General features: G+C 41.8%; 1 protein-coding gene across 2 annotated transcripts in view; it reads right to left on the reverse strand.

The window, feature by feature from the left end:
* The window catches only part of COL4A1 (collagen type IV alpha 1 chain), a 209,249-nt gene that overhangs the window by 15,741 nt on the left and 174,743 nt on the right, over nucleotides 1-18,765 (reverse strand). For both annotated transcript variants that reach the window (XM_084610506.1, XM_084610507.1), the window contains exons 35-44: nucleotides 18,400-18,498; nucleotides 18,218-18,307; nucleotides 14,791-14,930; nucleotides 13,483-13,613; nucleotides 13,326-13,402; nucleotides 12,243-12,341; nucleotides 10,895-10,945; nucleotides 9,834-10,019; nucleotides 8,690-8,823; nucleotides 102-174 (exon numbers count right to left, since the gene is read on the reverse strand). In XM_084610506.1, the coding sequence (XP_084466632.1) occupies nucleotides 102-174; nucleotides 8,690-8,823; nucleotides 9,834-10,019; nucleotides 10,895-10,945; nucleotides 12,243-12,341; nucleotides 13,326-13,402; nucleotides 13,483-13,613; nucleotides 14,791-14,930; nucleotides 18,218-18,307; nucleotides 18,400-18,498 (1,080 nt within the window). The remainder of the gene's footprint in view (nucleotides 1-101; nucleotides 175-8,689; nucleotides 8,824-9,833; nucleotides 10,020-10,894; nucleotides 10,946-12,242; nucleotides 12,342-13,325; nucleotides 13,403-13,482; nucleotides 13,614-14,790; nucleotides 14,931-18,217; nucleotides 18,308-18,399; nucleotides 18,499-18,765) is intronic.

Genomic DNA, 18,765 nt, shown 5'->3' on the forward strand with positions numbered 1-18,765 from the left:
TTTGATAAAGGAGGCGGGGAAAGCACCATCTCCCTCTACCTTACATGAAGTTAGAGAACAATAATTTTGTAACTATACACAAATTACATATTTCTCCTCACCTTGAAACCCGGGAACTCCTGGAGGTCCCATATCACCCTTTTGACCAATACCTCCTGGTAAACCAGCACTACCCTGTATAAAAAGAAGACAGACATGAGTTATCCTGTATCGCTATGATACACCTCTCAAATAATCGTGGGATTTTGGAAAGCTGTAAAAAACACTCAGGTCGGTAATTTCTAAAATCAAAGACAAGCCGTTCAATCCAAAGATGGTCCTCCTCTAATGTTACATTGCTCAAATGAGAAGGCTTTGTTCAGAAACAAAGGCTTGTGGTAAGCAGCCAGAACAACCTGTGTGTTGATCTGTGCTATGCTATGCTTTATCTTGCGAACACACTGGGACAAAATAAGGTGGCTCAATAAAAGTTTAATAAATCAAATGGCCTTGAGCCTTGGGAAATGACACCATGAAAAAAACATTAGAAGGGGGACAAGTATCACTAAATAGAGCACTCACTCAGAGTATCCTAGACTCAGGGGGCTGGCCTCAGGTGACCCCAGTGGGAAGATAGGATATTTCAGGTCACAGAAAGGATTAGTACATATATGGAATGAGATGAAAGTTACTCAGTAGCCTCAAGTTCCCTTGCAGGGAACTTGGTCTTTTCAGCAGTGCTGAACTGGTCTAGGAGCGAAGAAGTTTAACACACAAGGCCTGATTTTCCTTTCACATACGCTGCTGTAAATGAACTACTCCAGTGAAATTGGTTTTACCAGTTTTACAATAGTCTAAGACCATGTCTACACTACAAACTTTGGTCAATGCAAGTTACGTTAGCATACAACTGCCAAAGTTAGTGTATCGCTCATGCTCGTGCACACTTGACTGCTTACATTGGTGCTGCACGTACTCACCAGGAATATTTGTGTCAATACAAAGTGTGGTACATTATGAGTAGGTATCCCAGTGTGCCATGTGCAGCCATCTAGCACATTGCCTTCTGGGAAGTTTTTGCAATGTGTTGTGGTGTATAAATAACTCACCTAGGGATCTCTGGGAGCTAGGGGTCAAGTTCCTAGCATGCAACTTTCTTCATATCCCATAATGCCATCCATATCCCATAATTATGTGTGTTTTTTTTTTTAATAAGATCTCACAAGCCACACAGCACAGTTTGGTATCTGCTATCTCTGACAGAAGCATGGATCTTCACACCTCTGTACCATTCTCATGAGTGTTGCAAATACAAGCCGCATGATTCTCTGGTACTATCAGAGCTGCAAGAACTATAGCAACAGGAGACATGACAATTTCTCTGAGGACAGGTTGTGGAGGGACATAGTGAAAAACAAGGTTGTTGGTGGTATTCATGGAGCAACTGCCAACGGTGGAGTGCAGCTTCTGGGCTGGAGAAATGAGCACTGACTGGTGGGATTGCATCATAATGCAGATTTGGGACATCAAGCAGTGGCTGCAGAACTTTCGGACATGCAAAGCCACATTGCCGGATTTGTGTTGCGAGCTCGCACCATTCCTCCAGCACACAGACACCGGAATGAGAGCGAGAGTGTTGATAGTTGAGAAGTGAGTGGCGATCAAAACTCTGGAAGCTTACATTTCTGGATTGCTCCCAGTCCGTGGGAAATCATTTTGGGGCTGGCAAATCCACAGTGGAGGCTATTGTCATGCAAGTGTGTAGGGCCATTCATTGTCTTCTGTTATGCAGACCTGTGATTCTTGGAAATGGACAGGACATAGTAGATGGATTTGCAGCAATCAGGTTCCCAAATTGTGGTGAGGTGATAGATGGCATGCATATCCCTATTTTGGCACCAGCCCACCTTGCTACAGAGTACAACAACAGAAAGGGCGACTTATCTATGGTCATGCAAGCATTGGTGGATCACTGGGGATGCTTCACCAACAACACTGAAGGCTAGTCAGGGAAGGTGCATGACACTCGCGTCTTTCAGAAAACAAGACTTTAAGAAAGCTGCAAGCAGGGACATTCTTTCCTGACCCTCGGATTGCCATTGGTGATGTTGAAATGCCAATAGTGATTCTGGAAGACCCAGCCTAAGTCTTGCTCCTCTGGCTTATGAAGCTGTACCCTGTCCACCTTGACAGCACTAGGGAAAGATTCAGCTACCAGCTCAGCAGGTGAAGAATGACAGATGAAGGTGCGTTTGGTAGATTGGATCTCACTGAGAAAAACAGCCCAATGGTTATAGCTGCCTGTTGTCTGCTGTATTATCTATGTGAGGCAAAGGGGGGTGGGGGTAGTTGCCACAATGGTAGAGGAGATGTCTGCTGACTCTGAACAGCCAAACACCAGGGCCATTACAAGACCCCAGCATGGAGCTATGTGGTTACAGGAGGCTTTGAAAGAGCATTTCCATGGTCAGGCACAGTAATGTGCTGTGCTTGACTATGCTCTGGCCCTGAAGGTTTGTGAGCTGTTAGGAATTGTGCTTCGTGTACATTTATACATAGAACTATTTTTGTCTTATAATGAACCTATGAATTATTCTGTTTTGCTGCACATTTATAACTATTACACTGTCTTTCACTGAAACTATGAATTATGTGGTGCTTGTTGTACATTTATACCTATGACTGGGTGTTTCCTTGAACCTATGACCTCTGGGGTGCTGTACACTTACAAGTACTAGGAGCTTTGCATCCTGCCATACATTCTGCAGTATGTGGGGTGAACTATAACAATGAATTTATTTTCAAAATATAGACTTGCCTCCACTGACAAAAGCCGTGAAATGAAACAATGTGAAGAAAAAGGGACAATACAAACTTCCAACATAAATTAACTGAACACAACTTTAAATTTAGAAAGGCAGCAAGCAGTTCTGTCCATTTCAGTGCACAAATGTAGTCCATTTTGGATACATACACCAACTGTGCCTTTCATAGGTCATGGATGTGAAGATGTGGTTGTCCTTACTGTCCTCTGGCATGGAGTGGTAGGGCTAGGAATGAGATCCAGGGTTCTAAGAGGATTTTTGAGGGGCGCAGGAAGCTGCCACCACGGACTTCTCCATGGACTGTTCTCTAAGGATGGCAAGTTTGTGATTGTTGGTCAGTTAGGGTCAGCAGCATTTGTGTTAGCTGCCTGAGAAGCCTCATTATGTCCTGGTGCATCTCTCTTTTTCCTGAAGGGATTCTTGGGTTTTTCTCCATGTTCTCCTGTCCTCTCTATCCCTCTCCATGCAGTCTACCATGTTGGCCCACCAGACCCTTTGTTCACAGTCCAGTGCAGCACTGGTTTGCAGGATCTCACAGAACATATCATCCCTCATCCTCTTCTTTCTCCTCTTCAGTAGGATCAGGAATTCCCCAGGTGTGGAGGGTCAATCCTCAAGGCTGCAACAGCAGCAGCTCCAGATAAAATGGAAATATGTATAATTGTACGTAGAGTCACAATGGAAAGTGAAAGATAAGCTTCAAAACTCCCTTCCCTCATTCCCATAATAATCTGTAATAAGATATACTTATTGCTACTTCAGCTGCGGCGTGCCCCTGCACAGCACTGCTCTCCTGCCCCAGCCATGGTGAGTATTGCCTGCGAGGGGCCAGGTGGGGGAAGGAGGAGGGTATTAACATTTTCGGTTGCATAAAACAATATGGTCCCTATTTCAATGGGTACAAGTACAGGGCAACGGCACTGAGTACTGGCACTATTTTTCACAGGTGGTGGTGATTTTAGCTGATCTCTCACTCCTGAGTGTCACAGCGGCACAGAGAACACAGCCTTTGCAGGCATCCCAAAGCCACCCAGGACCGCATGCCACTAGCCTGCTTACTACAATGGTGCCTGCCAAAATCATTGTTGAGCGGTGTGGAAAAGTGTCCTACCGCTGAAGAAGAAAGAAGATGGACATCCCTAGAAACCTTCGGGAGAGAACTGCAGAGTAACTCTATGAAAGTTTCATCAAGATCTCTCAGGACACAAGGGACATTCCTCGGTACATCAACAAACTGCTCTGCAGGGCCTCCAATGCCTAATCCTACAGGGGAATGAAAAGAAGATAACAGATCTACCGCCGTTTGTTGTACTGCTACCTCTTCTCAGATAAGTAAAACAATGAAAAGTCGATGCATGTCTTTAGTAACTTGGGATGGGCCAGGCGCCATCTTTACATTTAAACATGAAAAGGGAAAATGCATGCACTCACTTTCCCAAGGTTCCATCTCTTGCACTGTGCTCGCCCATGCCTGGCTAGTGGGACTGACTAGGCTGCAGCAGAGTCTCTACAGGTCCTGGCTCATGGCATAGCCAAATTGCCCTGCCCCACCACATCTCCTTTCCTCCTCCTCACTGTCCATGCCAGAGGGCTACATCTCAGGCTCCACTGAGGCATCCACAGTGGTCTGCGGGGTGCGGGTGGGGTTACTGCCAAGTACGGCATGCAGCTTGTCATAAAATGGCAGGTCTATGGCTCAGCACCAGATTGACTGTTGGCCTCCTGGGCCTTGTGGTATGCCAGCCACAGTCCCTTTGTTTTCCCGTGGCTGATCCCTGTAGTACCCCTTCGTCTACATCCCCTTCTCGTAGATGTCCATGTTTCTATGGCTGCTCCATAGCTGTGCCTCAACACTCTCTTCTCCCCACAAGTGATCCGATACCTCCTGTCTGCTCCAGGCAGGAGTATGTCTTGAGCGTGTAGCTGGCACAGTCGGTTGGTTAGCTGCACACAACAAGGGAGCGCTGCTAGGTGTGCTCACCAAGCCCAGCCATTAGGGAAAGGCATTTCAAAAATACACAGTATTTTAAAGAGACAGGGGAGGGGCTTCTGGTCTTCGTGACCCCTGGGCAGTGGAGTTCAACATTTGTGACTAGAGCTGTCAGTGTGAGGCACTGTGTGACAACTGTTGGAAGACTGTTAGGATTGACATAGGTCATGCAATGTCTACACTTGAACTGTGTCAACCACAGTACTTTGACTACAGCTCAATGCCATTCGGGGAGGTGGTTTTACTGCATCACCATAACAGGGTGCTTATGTCAGCAGGAGACAAATTTGAGTGTAGATATGTGAAAAACAGGTTGATGCAAGGCAACTTACGTTGACCTAACTTTGTAGTGTAGACTAGGCCTGTGCTAGAGGAAAATCAAGGCCACATACTGTAAGACTCACACAAGGCATAGTAAACTCACTAGTTACCCAATGGAATTTATTGACAGCATCCTTCAGTGTATTACAACAGAAACACTTCAAAACCAGACTCCAGCGAGAGACTGTTGAATTGGAATTCATTTGCAAATTGGATACAATTAACTTAGTCTTGAATAGAGACTGGGAGTGGCTAAGTCATTATGCAAGGTAACCTATTTCCCCTTGTTTTTTCCTACACCCCATTCCCGCCCCTCCCCCCGTTCCTCAGACATTCTTGTTAAACCCTGGATTTGTGCTGGAAATGGCCCACCTTGATTATCATACACATTGTAAGGAGAGTGATCACTTTAGATAAGCTATTACCAGCAGGAGAGTGGGGTGGGGGGGAGAGAAAACCTTTTGTAGTGGTAAACACCCATTTTTTCATGGTTTGTATGTATAAAAGCATCTTCTGTATTTTCCACAGTATGCATCCGATGAAGTGAGCTGTAGCTCACGAAAGCTTATGCTCAAATAAATTGGTTAGTCTCTAACGTTCTAGTTTCTGTTTCAATTGATCCAGAATAATCATCTAAGCATACCTTAGAGATTCCCACAACAAATTGCTAACACAAGTCCTAAACACTACAGTCGTCATGAGCCATTATTATAATATAACATTTGCATAAAGCTCTATAGGTATGCAGAGAAAATACAGATGTAGATCCAGAGCCACAAAAGTATTTAGGCACCTAAATCCCTTTGGAATTAATGGAAATTAGGCACCTCAATACCTTTGAGGATCAGGGCCATAGTCCTTGCACTAAGAAATGTACAAAATAGGTTAGAGATACCATGGCGGGTACACACGGAGAAATTACATCAGAAAGGGGAAGGGAGGTATTCACAAAATAAAGTTATGTGGTTACTTGTATTCAAAAAGCACATGGCATACATCAATTATTTTCTTTTAAAAGGTGCACGCCTGTGCATAAGCTGAGCATTGCACTGCCCGATTACCTGCCTGGGCCTGAGCAGCAGAATGAAGGTCAGAATCATGAGGCAAGGAGTCTCAGGCTACCTCCCCCAAACAAACTGTATGCTTGTGCTCCCCAACCTGACTCCTACAATTGGAGCTGGTTGGGAATTTTCCATCAGAATGATTTTTCAAAAGAAAATGCAGTTTCTGCAAAATCAACAGGAAAATTTTGATTTTGCTGAAGTTTTTCAATTTGCTGTCAGAAAAACCAAAACGAAATATGTTGCTTTGAGTTGGTTCCACCTGAAAGGAAATATTTCAGTTTGTTGAACTGACCTGAAATGTTTCGTTTTGAGTCAATTCAACTTTAAATTGCATTTTCCTATGATGGTACATTGGTCATGGTAATTGTAGTTCATATGATATTCTCTCCTAGAAGTTGCCTCCCTGGCTGGACTATATCTCCCAGGATGCAACACAGTTTCCCCTATGACCTAGCATCATGGTGCATCACAGAAGTCATATGGCTGTCGGTGCTTCATGGGAGATGCAGTCTGGCCTGGGAGACTGGTCCATGAGAATAGGGACATCGGATACTTGAACCACAACTCCCTTGAGGCAATGCAACATAATAGGAAGATGCAGTTTAATGTTTAACTGACTCGAAATGAAATGTTTCGGGTCAGTTAAATAAAACCAAAATGAAACATTTTGATTTGGGAATGTTGAAATGTTATGTTTTAATTGAAAATGACTGGAACTTCATTTTGTGAAAAATTTCAATTCTTTGTCCTGATTTGGAAACAAATCATTTGTTGAAATATCAGAATTTTCTGTGGGACAGAAATTCTGATTTTCACTCAGTTCTGCTTATAAGCACTCTGGACACTTAGCAAAGAGAATGCACATTTGAATCTTGCTATCAATGCTTGTTGAAAACATCTGTCTCTCAGAGTTATTAATGGCATGCAGCTACTCCGAAAGTGGAAAGCTGGTGACCAACAAGGATCTAGCTTAAAAAATTCAAGACATGGGTTTAAGTGTCACTGTAGAAGCAGCCCCTTGGAGACAGAAGAACATCCAGTGTGGCTTTACATTATGAAGAATCTGTTCCTCTGAGTCCACTATTGGAATCCTGCTTCCCACACTAGGATCTTAATGACCCCTTTCCTGAGTCCCTCTTCATCCTGTACAATGAGTGTGATGGTGCCATGCCTACTCTCTTACCCTGCTTTTATTCACCTATTTTTATTATATTTTAGTTTAATTTCCTGCTAGAAGAAAGAATGAGCTACAACCTGAAGAGAACTGTGCTTCAAGAAATGAGGAGGCAGAAATACTGAGAGGAAGGGTATAGAACAGGGGTCTCAAACATGCGGCCCGTGGAGTTATTTCCTGCAGCCCGCCATAGGCGCTGACTCCACCAGCACCCAAGCTCCCCTCCCCACCTTTTCCCTCCTGAGCGCACTGCGTCCCCGCTCCTCTGCCTACCTCCCAGCATTTCCTGCCGCCAAACAGCTGTTTGGCAGCACTTAGGACTTTCCAGGAGGGAGGGGGGAGGAGTGGGAACATGGCACGCTCAGGGGAGGAGGCAGAGAAGAGGTGGAGCAGGGGCGGGGATTTGGGGAAGGGGTTGGAATAGGGGCAGGGAGAGGGCAGAGTTGGGGTGGGGACTTTGGGAAAGGGGTTGGAATGGGGGCAGGGAAGGGGTGGGAAGAGGTGGGGCAGGGGCAGGGCCGCATGTTTGAGACCCCTGTGACTGTTAGTTAGGGACACTGGGCACCATCCCCCATCACCCCGGGGTCTCTCTGTAAGGAGTGCTGGGCAGCCAGGGGTCCTCCCCCCATTGCCCAGGGGTCTCTCTGTTAGGGGTGCTGGAAACCCAGAAGTCCCCCTCTGCCCCCATCGCCCAGAATTCTCTCCATTGGAACACTGGACAGTGTCTGTGACGAAGTGGAAATTTTCTGTAAATTTTTTATAATTCCTAGGTGAGCCTCAGTTTCCCTCTCAACTTTGTGCAGTGACTGGGGTGTGTCTGGGGTGTGACTGGGGGGGAGGGGGTGGAAAGGGTTACACAGTGCAGGAGAGAGTCAGCGCCTATGGCGGGCCACAGGAAATAACTCCACGGGCCACGTGTTTGAGACCCCTGGTGTAGATCATCATCAGTGTTACTGACCACAAGTTACAGGTGTTTATATTTTATTGAAACCCCTCTTCTCATTACAGTTTTAAAAAACTTAAAAGATTTACTTTTAATAGCACACTATATTACTCTTTATTTTTTTCATTTTTGACTATACTTTTGTATCGTTCTACGAAAAGGTTTCACTGGTAAGGCCCTTGGGCCTCATGTGGCCCCTGTGGTGATTTGAGTTTGAGATACCTGCTTTGCACAGTCAGCAAAGAGTCTGAAAGCATTCTGGATATATAGTATTATTGGTTTGAAAAAGAAATATCTATGATTAATACATCCATTAACTGGAAGAACTAAAATGACCACTATGTGCTACTGAGCTACACTGGAGAAATCACTAAGGTAGTTAAAGTAACTTACAGGAATGCCTTGGAATCCCAGATCACCTTTGATTCCAAGTCTTCCAGGTGTTCCAGGCCAACCCGTGTTTCCTTTTTCTCCTTTGGCTCCTTCAAGGCCTGGAGATCCTGGTGGTCCCTCTGGACCTGGTAGACCTAAAATGGAGGGGTGGGGAAAAGTTTCTTGGCAAATTTGTTTTCTAGAAGACATCAGTATTTGGATTAGGACCAGATGGCTCAAGTTAAAGGTGGGCAAGATCAAAGTAAAGCTGGCAAGGAGCAGGAATGCTTCAATAGCTAGCTAGGACATGGACCTACTTATCCAATGGGTCAGTTTCCAGCTCAAATAGTTTCAGAGCTTCAGGGTCCTGCTGAGCTCACCACTGCTACTGGAGAAGCAGGCTGAGAAAGGATCAAGAAATACCTTATTTCTCCTTAGGCTATATGAAGCTGGGAGGCTTCACATTTTCTCTGGACAAGGATCTGCAATAGTGATCCACATATTAAACTTCTCCAAACTGAATTACTGTAATTCATTGTATCTGGGGCAGAAAAAGAAGCAATGCAGAGGCTTCTGCTCATACAGAACTTGGCAACCTACAGTGCTATGAGCTATTCACTCCTGTGCTCCACAATCTCCATTGGCTTCTAATCCACTTCCATTGCCAACTCAAGGCGTTTGCCCCAATTTTCAAATACATCAACAGGCTGGGACGCAGCAGCATCAGCTATGGTATGTCCATCCATGGCTTGACAAGACAACTGCACTCTCTGGTACAAAGCCACTAATATAACCCTGGATGAAGCACATTGGAGTTGCAGATAAAGTGCTCTGGGTCAAGGGGGTTCATGGATAGAATGAGCTAAGAGGAGAGATTAAACTACCCCAAAGGCAGATCACTTTTAGGATACACTGCAAAACTGTCCATTGGGAGAATGCTTTTCCAGGACAACTAGGAAGATTTTATTTTGTATTAAAAAAATCTATAAAAAGGTAAGAAACATAATAAAGACTTTAATACCAAGCAATATGAAATTATATTATTAATAGAAAGGAGATATCACTAATATCCTTAGTGCAGACTAGTAATAAAAATAAATAATAAACTCATATCATCACCATAAACATTAGATAGTTTACAGTTCATAGATTTTTAATCACTTACCTGAAAGTCCAGGTTGACCTGGGGGTCCTCTGTCTCCTTTAGGACCTTCCATTGATCTCCCTGGTAATCCGGGAATGCCCTGTTGGCCTGGAAGACCTTGCGGACCAACAAATCCTGCTTCTCCTTTTGAACCAGGAATCCCCGGGCTTCCTGGGGATCCTGGAAAACCCACATCACCTTTTGCACCTAAGATTTAAAACAGCCCCCAAAGTAGTTAGACAAAGGATGATAATAAATTGAAACATTTTGCATTATTATGGGCTGATAACCTTTATTTCTATATTGATCTTCTTTTAGACATTTGGATTACAATGAAATTCTTTCTGGAAATTTCATTATTCTCTACCAGATCTTCATGAATCAGCTAAAAGAAATGGTCAGTTTAACTGAAGGGTCTGCCTAGCTAAATTGTTTGTGGCTTATTGCTCACCCATTTCCACCACCTTCATCCCCTGCACTCACACCTAACTCTTCTTATGAGCTAAATCCTAAAGTCCTTAATCAGCCAAAATTCCACTTGTGTCTTCGCAGTGGAAGTTTTACTTGGGTAAGGACAACAGGGTTTAGTTCAGAAGAAGAGGATAGATTTACCAAGATCGACATTTAAAACATATGAATTTTTTCCCAAGTTTGTATAAATAGGTAATTTAAAGCTTATTTTAGAACTTTCATTGCTCACTCAATGTATTTTATTGGCTGGTGAAAATATGTACAATAAAATGTTAAAGAAAGGAAAAATAGCTAGACTTCGATTTTTACAAAATTAGTATGGAAACAGAAGGACTTCAAATTCAAAAGCACTGTACACAATACAAATATAGGAGTTATTTGCATTATCTCACCACAACACAGCTTGCAGTAAATTCCACACTAAGAATATTTACCTATTTAGGGCATATCTAATTCATGTCCAAGATGCTGCTACTGTAATCGAAATTGGTGATTGACATCTCAGAGTTTTTGCCTCCAGATTTAAACAGTGGAGCACATAAAAGAATGCAGTTGCAAATGTGTTTGAACTACAGAATTAAGTTTTTAAAACTTTGTTTATTTTATATTACCTTTTTCTCCCTTTGCACCAGGAAATCCTGGAAGCCCTCTACCTGGAATACCTACAAGTAACGGCAGCAAAAATGAGACAAGACAATAGTTACATTTAATACATAATTAATATCTATTAAAACAACAGACACTGGCATTTGAAAATGAACAGTTTATGCACAATTTTTTCTGGGCAGGGAATGTCTTTCAGTTAGTATTTATATTGTGTCTAGCACAATGGGGCCCTATCTGTGAAAGAGGCCCCTAAGTGCCACCACCGAACCAATAAAGAAGAAAGGATGAGCCAGCGCCAATATTTCACAGCAAATTTGTTCTGGGAAAAGATTTCCTAAACAGCAAATGCTTTAAAATACTGCCAGATTTTGCAACAGTTTTTCCTTCAAGCTAACACTGATGCACAATGCAACTAACTAAAGGCACTCATCTCCCTCAAAGCTGGTTCAGGACTCCATAGTGCTACATGAACTAAGCGAAGATTAATTTAGTGTGAGGGCTAATTAATGCTGTTTACTTTAGGTATAATTTGTTGATGATGATGCAGGGTGCTCGGTTGATGCAGGATGCTCGGTCTTTTTTTTTTTTTTTTTTTGCATGTTCCTTTTTAAGTCATAAAGAGCCAAATTGTGAGGTCCTTATTCAGGCAAACCCCTTTTGACTTTACTGAACTTTTGAGTAAGGATCTCAAGATTTGGTCCAAACTGCACTAACAGTACATGGTTCTTTCCCCTCCAATTTATACCTTTTCAGGAATGATCATGTGAAGAATATAATATTCTGTTGGATTTAAATATCCATGCCAACTTTAGGAGTCTGATGCTGCAGTCCTTGTCAATGTATGTCAATGGGAGTTAAGAGGAGATATTCTTGATTCTGATGAAAAAAGGTGTTTTTCCCACTGAAATTTTTAAATTTTTTTTTCTGTTTCATATAAACGATATGTTGTTTACATATTTTTGTTTTAAAAACCAAAATGACATTTTATGTCTATTTGAAGTAAAAGTTTTCATTACAAATCAGTTCAAAACTTCTGTCATAAAAAAACAACAATTTTTTTTACTGAAATATTTCAAAGATTATTGTTGCAAATTTCTCAGGGGGAAAATGTCAGTATTCAGACCTACCAATTTCCTAAGAAACTTTCTGTCCAAATTACCAGCTTCATAGTAGTTTGCAAGGCATTATACAAACTTCATTATATAATCCTCCCAATGTAAGTACCTAAAAACTACATGGTCCTCCATCTTATTTGACTGTGCAATCAGACACTTCCTGTGCATTTCTGTAATAAATATCTGACATATATGTACATTTTAATACAAAAGAAAGGTAACATGGCATGATGCTTACCTGGGTCACCCTTTGGTCCAGGCAAACCTGGTATTCCATCATAACCTTGTTCACCTTTCTGACCAGGGACACCAGAGGGACCTTCAGAACCAGGTTCACCTGAAAAATCATTCATTGCCATTTTATAATCCAGCCATCAGATTTTTACACATCTTTCTCTCAATGGAAACGTAGGTTATGATGCTGCTCCCATTGAAGTAAAATGGCAGTTATTCATTATAGACTTGATTCTGTTCTCACTTTACATAGGTTTTACATTGGCAGAACTCCACTGCCTTCACTGTTGTTACTCCTGAATTACACCAGTATGAGAGAAGAATCGGTCCTTTTAGTTCAGGGATCGGCAAACCTTTGGCACACGGCCCATCAAGGGAAATCCGCTGGCGGGCCAGGACAGTTTGTTTACCTGCAGCGTCCGCAGATTCGGCCAATCACAGCTCCCACTGGCCGCGGTTCACCGCTCCAGGCCAATGGGGGCTGCAGGAAGCAGCGCAGGCCGAGGGATGTGCCAAAGGTTGCCGATCCCTGTTTTAGTTTCTTATAGTAATAGTTGTGAACCCAGCTAAGACTAAAGTATGAGAAAAGCTTGAGTCTTCTCCCTCAGTATCACCCATTGAATATGAGGTGCTTATGTCCTGCAGAGAGAGAACTGGGCCATGAGAATTCATACAATCACCCTATATAGCCTGACTCTCCACTTTGACTTTAGCATACTAGTTTTACCCCAGTGACATTACACCAGTGTAACATAGTGGAGATCAGGCCCTAAAGGTCAATGCGAGGGATTTCAAATGTAATTGGTAACAATAAAAAAGATGATGGTAGCAACAAATGGAACTGAAGAAAAAATGTCCTACAAACAGCTTTAAAGAACCAGTCCCCCCACATCTTAAAATGATTGGTTTTGTCTTGCAATGCCCCTCCGGCCTCCAACTCCAAAGTTTTCACTTGTAAAATGAACAAATGTGACCAGGAATCTTTGAGACAAAATAAATACAGAAGACCACAATACTATTCAGTCATTTTTTAAAGTAGAAAGCACACTTGAAACAGTGCTTTTTAAAAATGAAGTGGATTCTTTACCTGCTTCTCCTTTTAAACCTGGAATACCACCCAAGCCAGAGAGTCCTTTTTCACCCTTTTCTCCGTGGCTACCTGGGCTGCCTAAAGAAAGCAAGAGGATTTGATTCACTGACTGTACATTTAAGCTTGTTAGTTTTACGTTAAATGTTTTTAGGACTTGCCTGGATATCCTGCAATGCCAGGTAATCCTTTGGGACCTGGATAACCAGGCATTCCTGGAATTCCTGTGCTACCCTTTTCACCTTTTTCACCAGGGAAGCCTGGAACACCTGACCTTCCTTGTTCTCCCTATGGGGGAAAAAAGCAAACAATAAAAGCCACACATTTAAGATGTGGTAAAATGGCAAAGCATGTTCTGCAATATTACATAATTTCCCCCCATTGTATCAACCATCGTATTAAAGAATTTCATCCTCCTTATTTTATGATTAAATTCAGTGAAGCCTGTAGGCTCACAAACACACAATTATCTGAATTCATTCTGTTTATGTAGTGCACAGACGACTAGAAGCCTTCTTATACGCTTCATTGGGGGCCTTTTATCATTTTTTTTTCCAGTGATAAAGATAGCAGTTTTCTGCAAGTTACCCACATAACTTATATATTGCACATGCATTTAGTCACCTTCAAAGTCCAGATTATCAAAATTCTTTATTTGCTATTAAATACACAGGGTTTAATTTTATAATTTTCACTTCAAAGTTCAAAGGTTACTCTAAATTTTTCCCTTCAAAAAGTCTCGTGAACCAACATCAGAACCCCTTTCAGAATATGTGGAGTGTGAATTAAGTCTATCTATGGCATGTATATGGCGCCCATTACTATATTATCTGAACAGCTCACAATCTTTTAATGTATTAAAAATGCCTGTAAGGAAGGGAAATGCCTGTAAGGAAGGGAAATCAGGATATGTTTTAGTATAGTGTGTTGTGCACCTTCTTAGTCGGCTTTTAAGAGTTAATTTCCTTCATTTTCAGGGATGTAAATTATTTTATTTTATGGAGATAGAATAAATTAACACTGCCGCAAAATTCGGTACCATTGTGCCATGGAGTATATGAGACGCTCCATACACACACACACACGCCCGCCCATCATCATCCTCTCCTGTTTCCAATGCCAACGTCGGGGAGAGTTGACTTCTGTTGGTTTCTTTCCCTTTGGAACCTAGACTGCCAGCCACCTCAAGTCTAGACTCATTTTATAGATAGGGAACTGAGACACAGAGAAGTTAGTGACTTGCCCAAGGTCATACAGGAAGTCCATAGCAGAACAGGGACTTGAACCCAGGACTCCCATGTCCCTAACCACCAGGCCTCTCTTACACACACACACACACACACTAAGTTTCCACTCAGATATTAAAATAAACAAAATATAAATTTAACAGAATATCTTATGAACAAATGAATCTTTTGAGGTACTTATTAGAAATGAGACAATTCATTTTTGAGATTGTAAATACCTTCTCACCCGGAGAACCTGGAATGCCAATCCCTGGAATTCCCGACTCTCCTTTGTCTCCTTTTTCACCTTGTAATCCAGGGTATCCTGGCACACCTTGTGAGCCTGGCACACCTGGCACACCTTTTTCTCCAGGTGTTCCTAACAATAAAATAAAAAGTATACTAAATCTGTGGCACCCTAGCAATAAAGACAAAAATCTGTTATTGAGATGTTACCTTGAAATGACTGTGAATGTTAGAACTAGGAAACAAGTGAATTGCTGTACTACCTAGTAAATAGAGATAAACAAGAACCTAGCCATCTAAGAAAGTGAATTGTTTTTGGTACTTCCCCTGTTTTATTATACATATATGTTCAGAAGTGAGCCTATGATTTAGCCATGCACACAACCAAATGCAAAAAAAATTCAGGTTTCCATAAAGAGCAACTGACATATACAATTTGTAATATACCCATCTGATCAATGGAACCAGAACGATTTCCAGGTTACCTACCATGTCTAGTAGCAACTTAGTGATGCACCTTTTCTTTCTCTTGCTCATTGATCTCAAAGGCCAGTTTTGACTAACAATTAAAATTAATCTAAATAATGTATGAGAATAGAAGTTGGATGACAAATTGGCCAGCCTTGATGTTACTGATTTTTTGGCCTCCAATCTTTTTTCTTTGATTTCTCAAATATGTTAGGTATAAACTAACAAATAGCCAATTTTAACTGAGATAGGGTTCCCTGTTAAGATGCATTCCTCCCATTCCTCTATTTTAAAAAAAATAGAGATTGTCACTAGGACACCACATTTCTATCACAGTTGGATGCATTCCAACTTTATGACAAAATCTATAAGATACATACATAACATTTTCAAAACTGGCTGCCTGAATTGTATGTGCAAATCCTACCTGTGATCCTGAAAAAAGTAATTGTGCTGATGTGTTTGTCCTCATACACAGATCTGAGATTTGAATGCAGAATTTGGGAACCCATTTTAACAGATTTGTTTTAATATTGATGTAGGAGTGAAAACCAAAGGCATGGAGACCAGATTTTCAGCTGGTGGCATAGCTCCATAGAAGTCAGTGAAGCTACACTGATCTATGCCAGCTTAGATCCTCAGTTGAATTCAATGGACCTACACTGACAGATATCAGCTAAGAATCTGGTCCTAAATATTTTGTCCAGTGGTTTGGTAAATCTCTACTGTTATATAAAGGAACGATCTAAAACTGGGTGGACTCAAAATTCAACCTACATTTCCTGCGTATGAGTTAGCCCTACCTAAATCAGGTTAAATGTGACCACTGAAATAGCTAACCTCACTCTTTATTTTAACTGTCATGTCATTTTCTGGATACACTTTCTGGATAAACTGTCTTTTTCAAATTTAGCTTTTTTTAAAATATACAATTTGTTTTGAATCAGATAAAAAGTTCAGAGATTTAGGAGAAAAAGATTTGGAATTATTTATCCCTTTCGCTTCCTCAAGCTATAATTAGGCTTGGAAGGATTAGATTTTTCTTGGAAAATATTGATAAATGTAGATTTCACCAAACACACTGAAACAGACAAAAAATATTTCTACCAGTAATAATTGAAATTTACAGATGCTGCTTCAGAAATTATTAGAGTTCAATTTACAGATATTTACTTTGTATATTTTGACTATGATGTTGACAATTTGTGTTTAACAATTATAAAGCTTTCAATTTTTGAATCTCAATGTTAATTGTCATTAAATAATTATTGTCTGACCCCCTCCAACTATCTGAACCCGCAGAATTTCCCACAACTGTGAAAATTTAAATGGATAAAAAAAACCCTAAAAAAAAAAGCTTAAAAATAAACATCTATATTATCTGTCAAAATTATCAAAAAATAAAAATCAAATTCTGCCAACCGTTGCTATAATGTACAAAATAGATAACATGTTTATGCCTGCATGTCCTTTTAGCTTTGTCAACAAATACAGGAAAATACCACTTTTAAATATGAGTACAGACTGTTTTGACCTGAAGATATTACAAGATTTTACAAGGCAGGTTCCCCACTCCCCATTTGAAAAATAAGTGACGGTGGTGCTCAAGAAAGGTGTCCCAGTTGGCAGAGCTGAAAAATAAGCTTCTGTATTTAATAATAGAACAGTTACAACACAGGCAGAAGCAGTGCAACGTCCCATCTGCAACCGTACAACATCATACCACCATCTTCTGAAAGAGCCACCTCTAGAGGTGAAAGGTGGTTCAAGTTTTCATGTCCCTTGGGTCCTTGGTCTCTCTGTTCAGACGCCCAACAGTAGTGCAGACTATGATCTACTTATCCACTAATATCTGAACTGAGACAACCAACTCTTTTTACACAGGATGCTGAATGAATGTCAGATGGCAACTTCTTTTGGGCCTTGTGGCAACACCTAAGGTATATGTAGCCACACATCACAGTGAAAAGCAGGCTGCACTCACACAGCGGTGCGTAGTTACATGTGGCAGTGAAAGACTTTGGCAGCAGGGAAAGACTCCAACAGCAGGGAGCTGCCAGAGTCTTTCCCGGCTGCTTCATTCATGCCAGAACTTTTCCCTACTACCAGAGTCTTTCCCTGTGCCGGAGAAAGGCTCTGGCAGCTCCCTGTGGCGGGAAAAGGCTCCAGCAGTGGGGAGTCTTTCACTGTAATGAGGAAAGGCTCCGGCATGGGACAGTACCCTGCTAAAAATAGCAGTGTAGGTGGGGTAGGCACTGCTTCAGCGTGTAGAGAGCATACATATCCTAAGCGGTGCCTCACCATCTACACTGCTATTTATACCCGCGTGAGAGGGGCATGCAAAGTATGTACTCTACACTCCATCATAAGCGTAGACATAGCCTTGGTCACTACTGACTTGGGCCATATTTAAACCAGTGGCGAAAGGACAGCATCCTCTCTGTTATCCAATCTATGCAAATAACAAGAAAATCTTCTTTGGCTGAGCACTAACAATAAATTATTTTTAACTTCAGGGTTTCAAGGGTCAGAATGTGGCCAGACACAGGAGCACAAGGGGCAATATGTTCCCTACACCAGGTGGAGCCTTTCCACATGTCGATTCCTGGCAGAGGGGGAGAATAGGAGCAGTGTGCCACAGTGCTGAGTAATCAATGAGTAGAGCCTGGACTGTCCCACCACTCCAAACTGCTCACCAGCAGAGCTGAGGCAGCATGAGGTGGGATGTAACCTGCAACCAGCTGAGGGAAGTTATTCCCCTCAGAAGTAAGGAGGAGGTCACAATTCCTTCCTGGGCATCTCTCCTGGGGTGACACAGCTATTGGTTAAAGGCTCAATCTATCCCTAAATATTTTAAGATCTGTGTTTCCTTCACTATTTTGACCAGCCACTCTTGACACATATCTTTGTGAATGTGATATCTCAACAAGCTAAGTTCACACCATATGGTACCTGGCAAACCCATTTCTCCAATTGACCCTTTTTGTCCTGGAAATCCTGGGTCACCTGGGTATCCTGGAGGGCCTTGATCACCTTTTCGTCCTACGAACAACGAAAAGTATTACAAGTTCCATTAGTTAACAAGGATTACAAAAGTCTGTGGTAGTTATATTTATTAAAAGCTGCAAACATACCTGGAAGTCCCGGGAAGCCACGTTCACCATCCTTCCCTGGCATTCCTGGTACACCATATTCCCCTGTTTTCCCCTTTTCTCCTATTATTCCTTCTTGTCCTGGATACCAAAAAAAACCCCAAAACTAATTTTCAATTCTGTCATTACTTTTACTCTCACATGTAAAGTAATAGGCAACTCCTGCATTGTGAGAATCTTCACAGTTATCACTTCTCTCTAATAAACAAGGAAATGGGTGAATTCAAACTTCAGATGTAGTGCAGTAACATTGTAAAAGTTATCTAGCACACCAGCCACACCGGCTACATATATGTAACCAAAATCAACTTTGTTGTTAGTGCACACAATCACAGTATTGTGGTTTTT

Source organism: Lepidochelys olivacea (genome assembly GCF_965140295.1).
Source record: "Lepidochelys olivacea isolate rLepOli2 genome assembly, chromosome: 1".
Taxonomy (NCBI): Eukaryota; Metazoa; Chordata; order Testudines; family Cheloniidae; genus Lepidochelys; species Lepidochelys olivacea.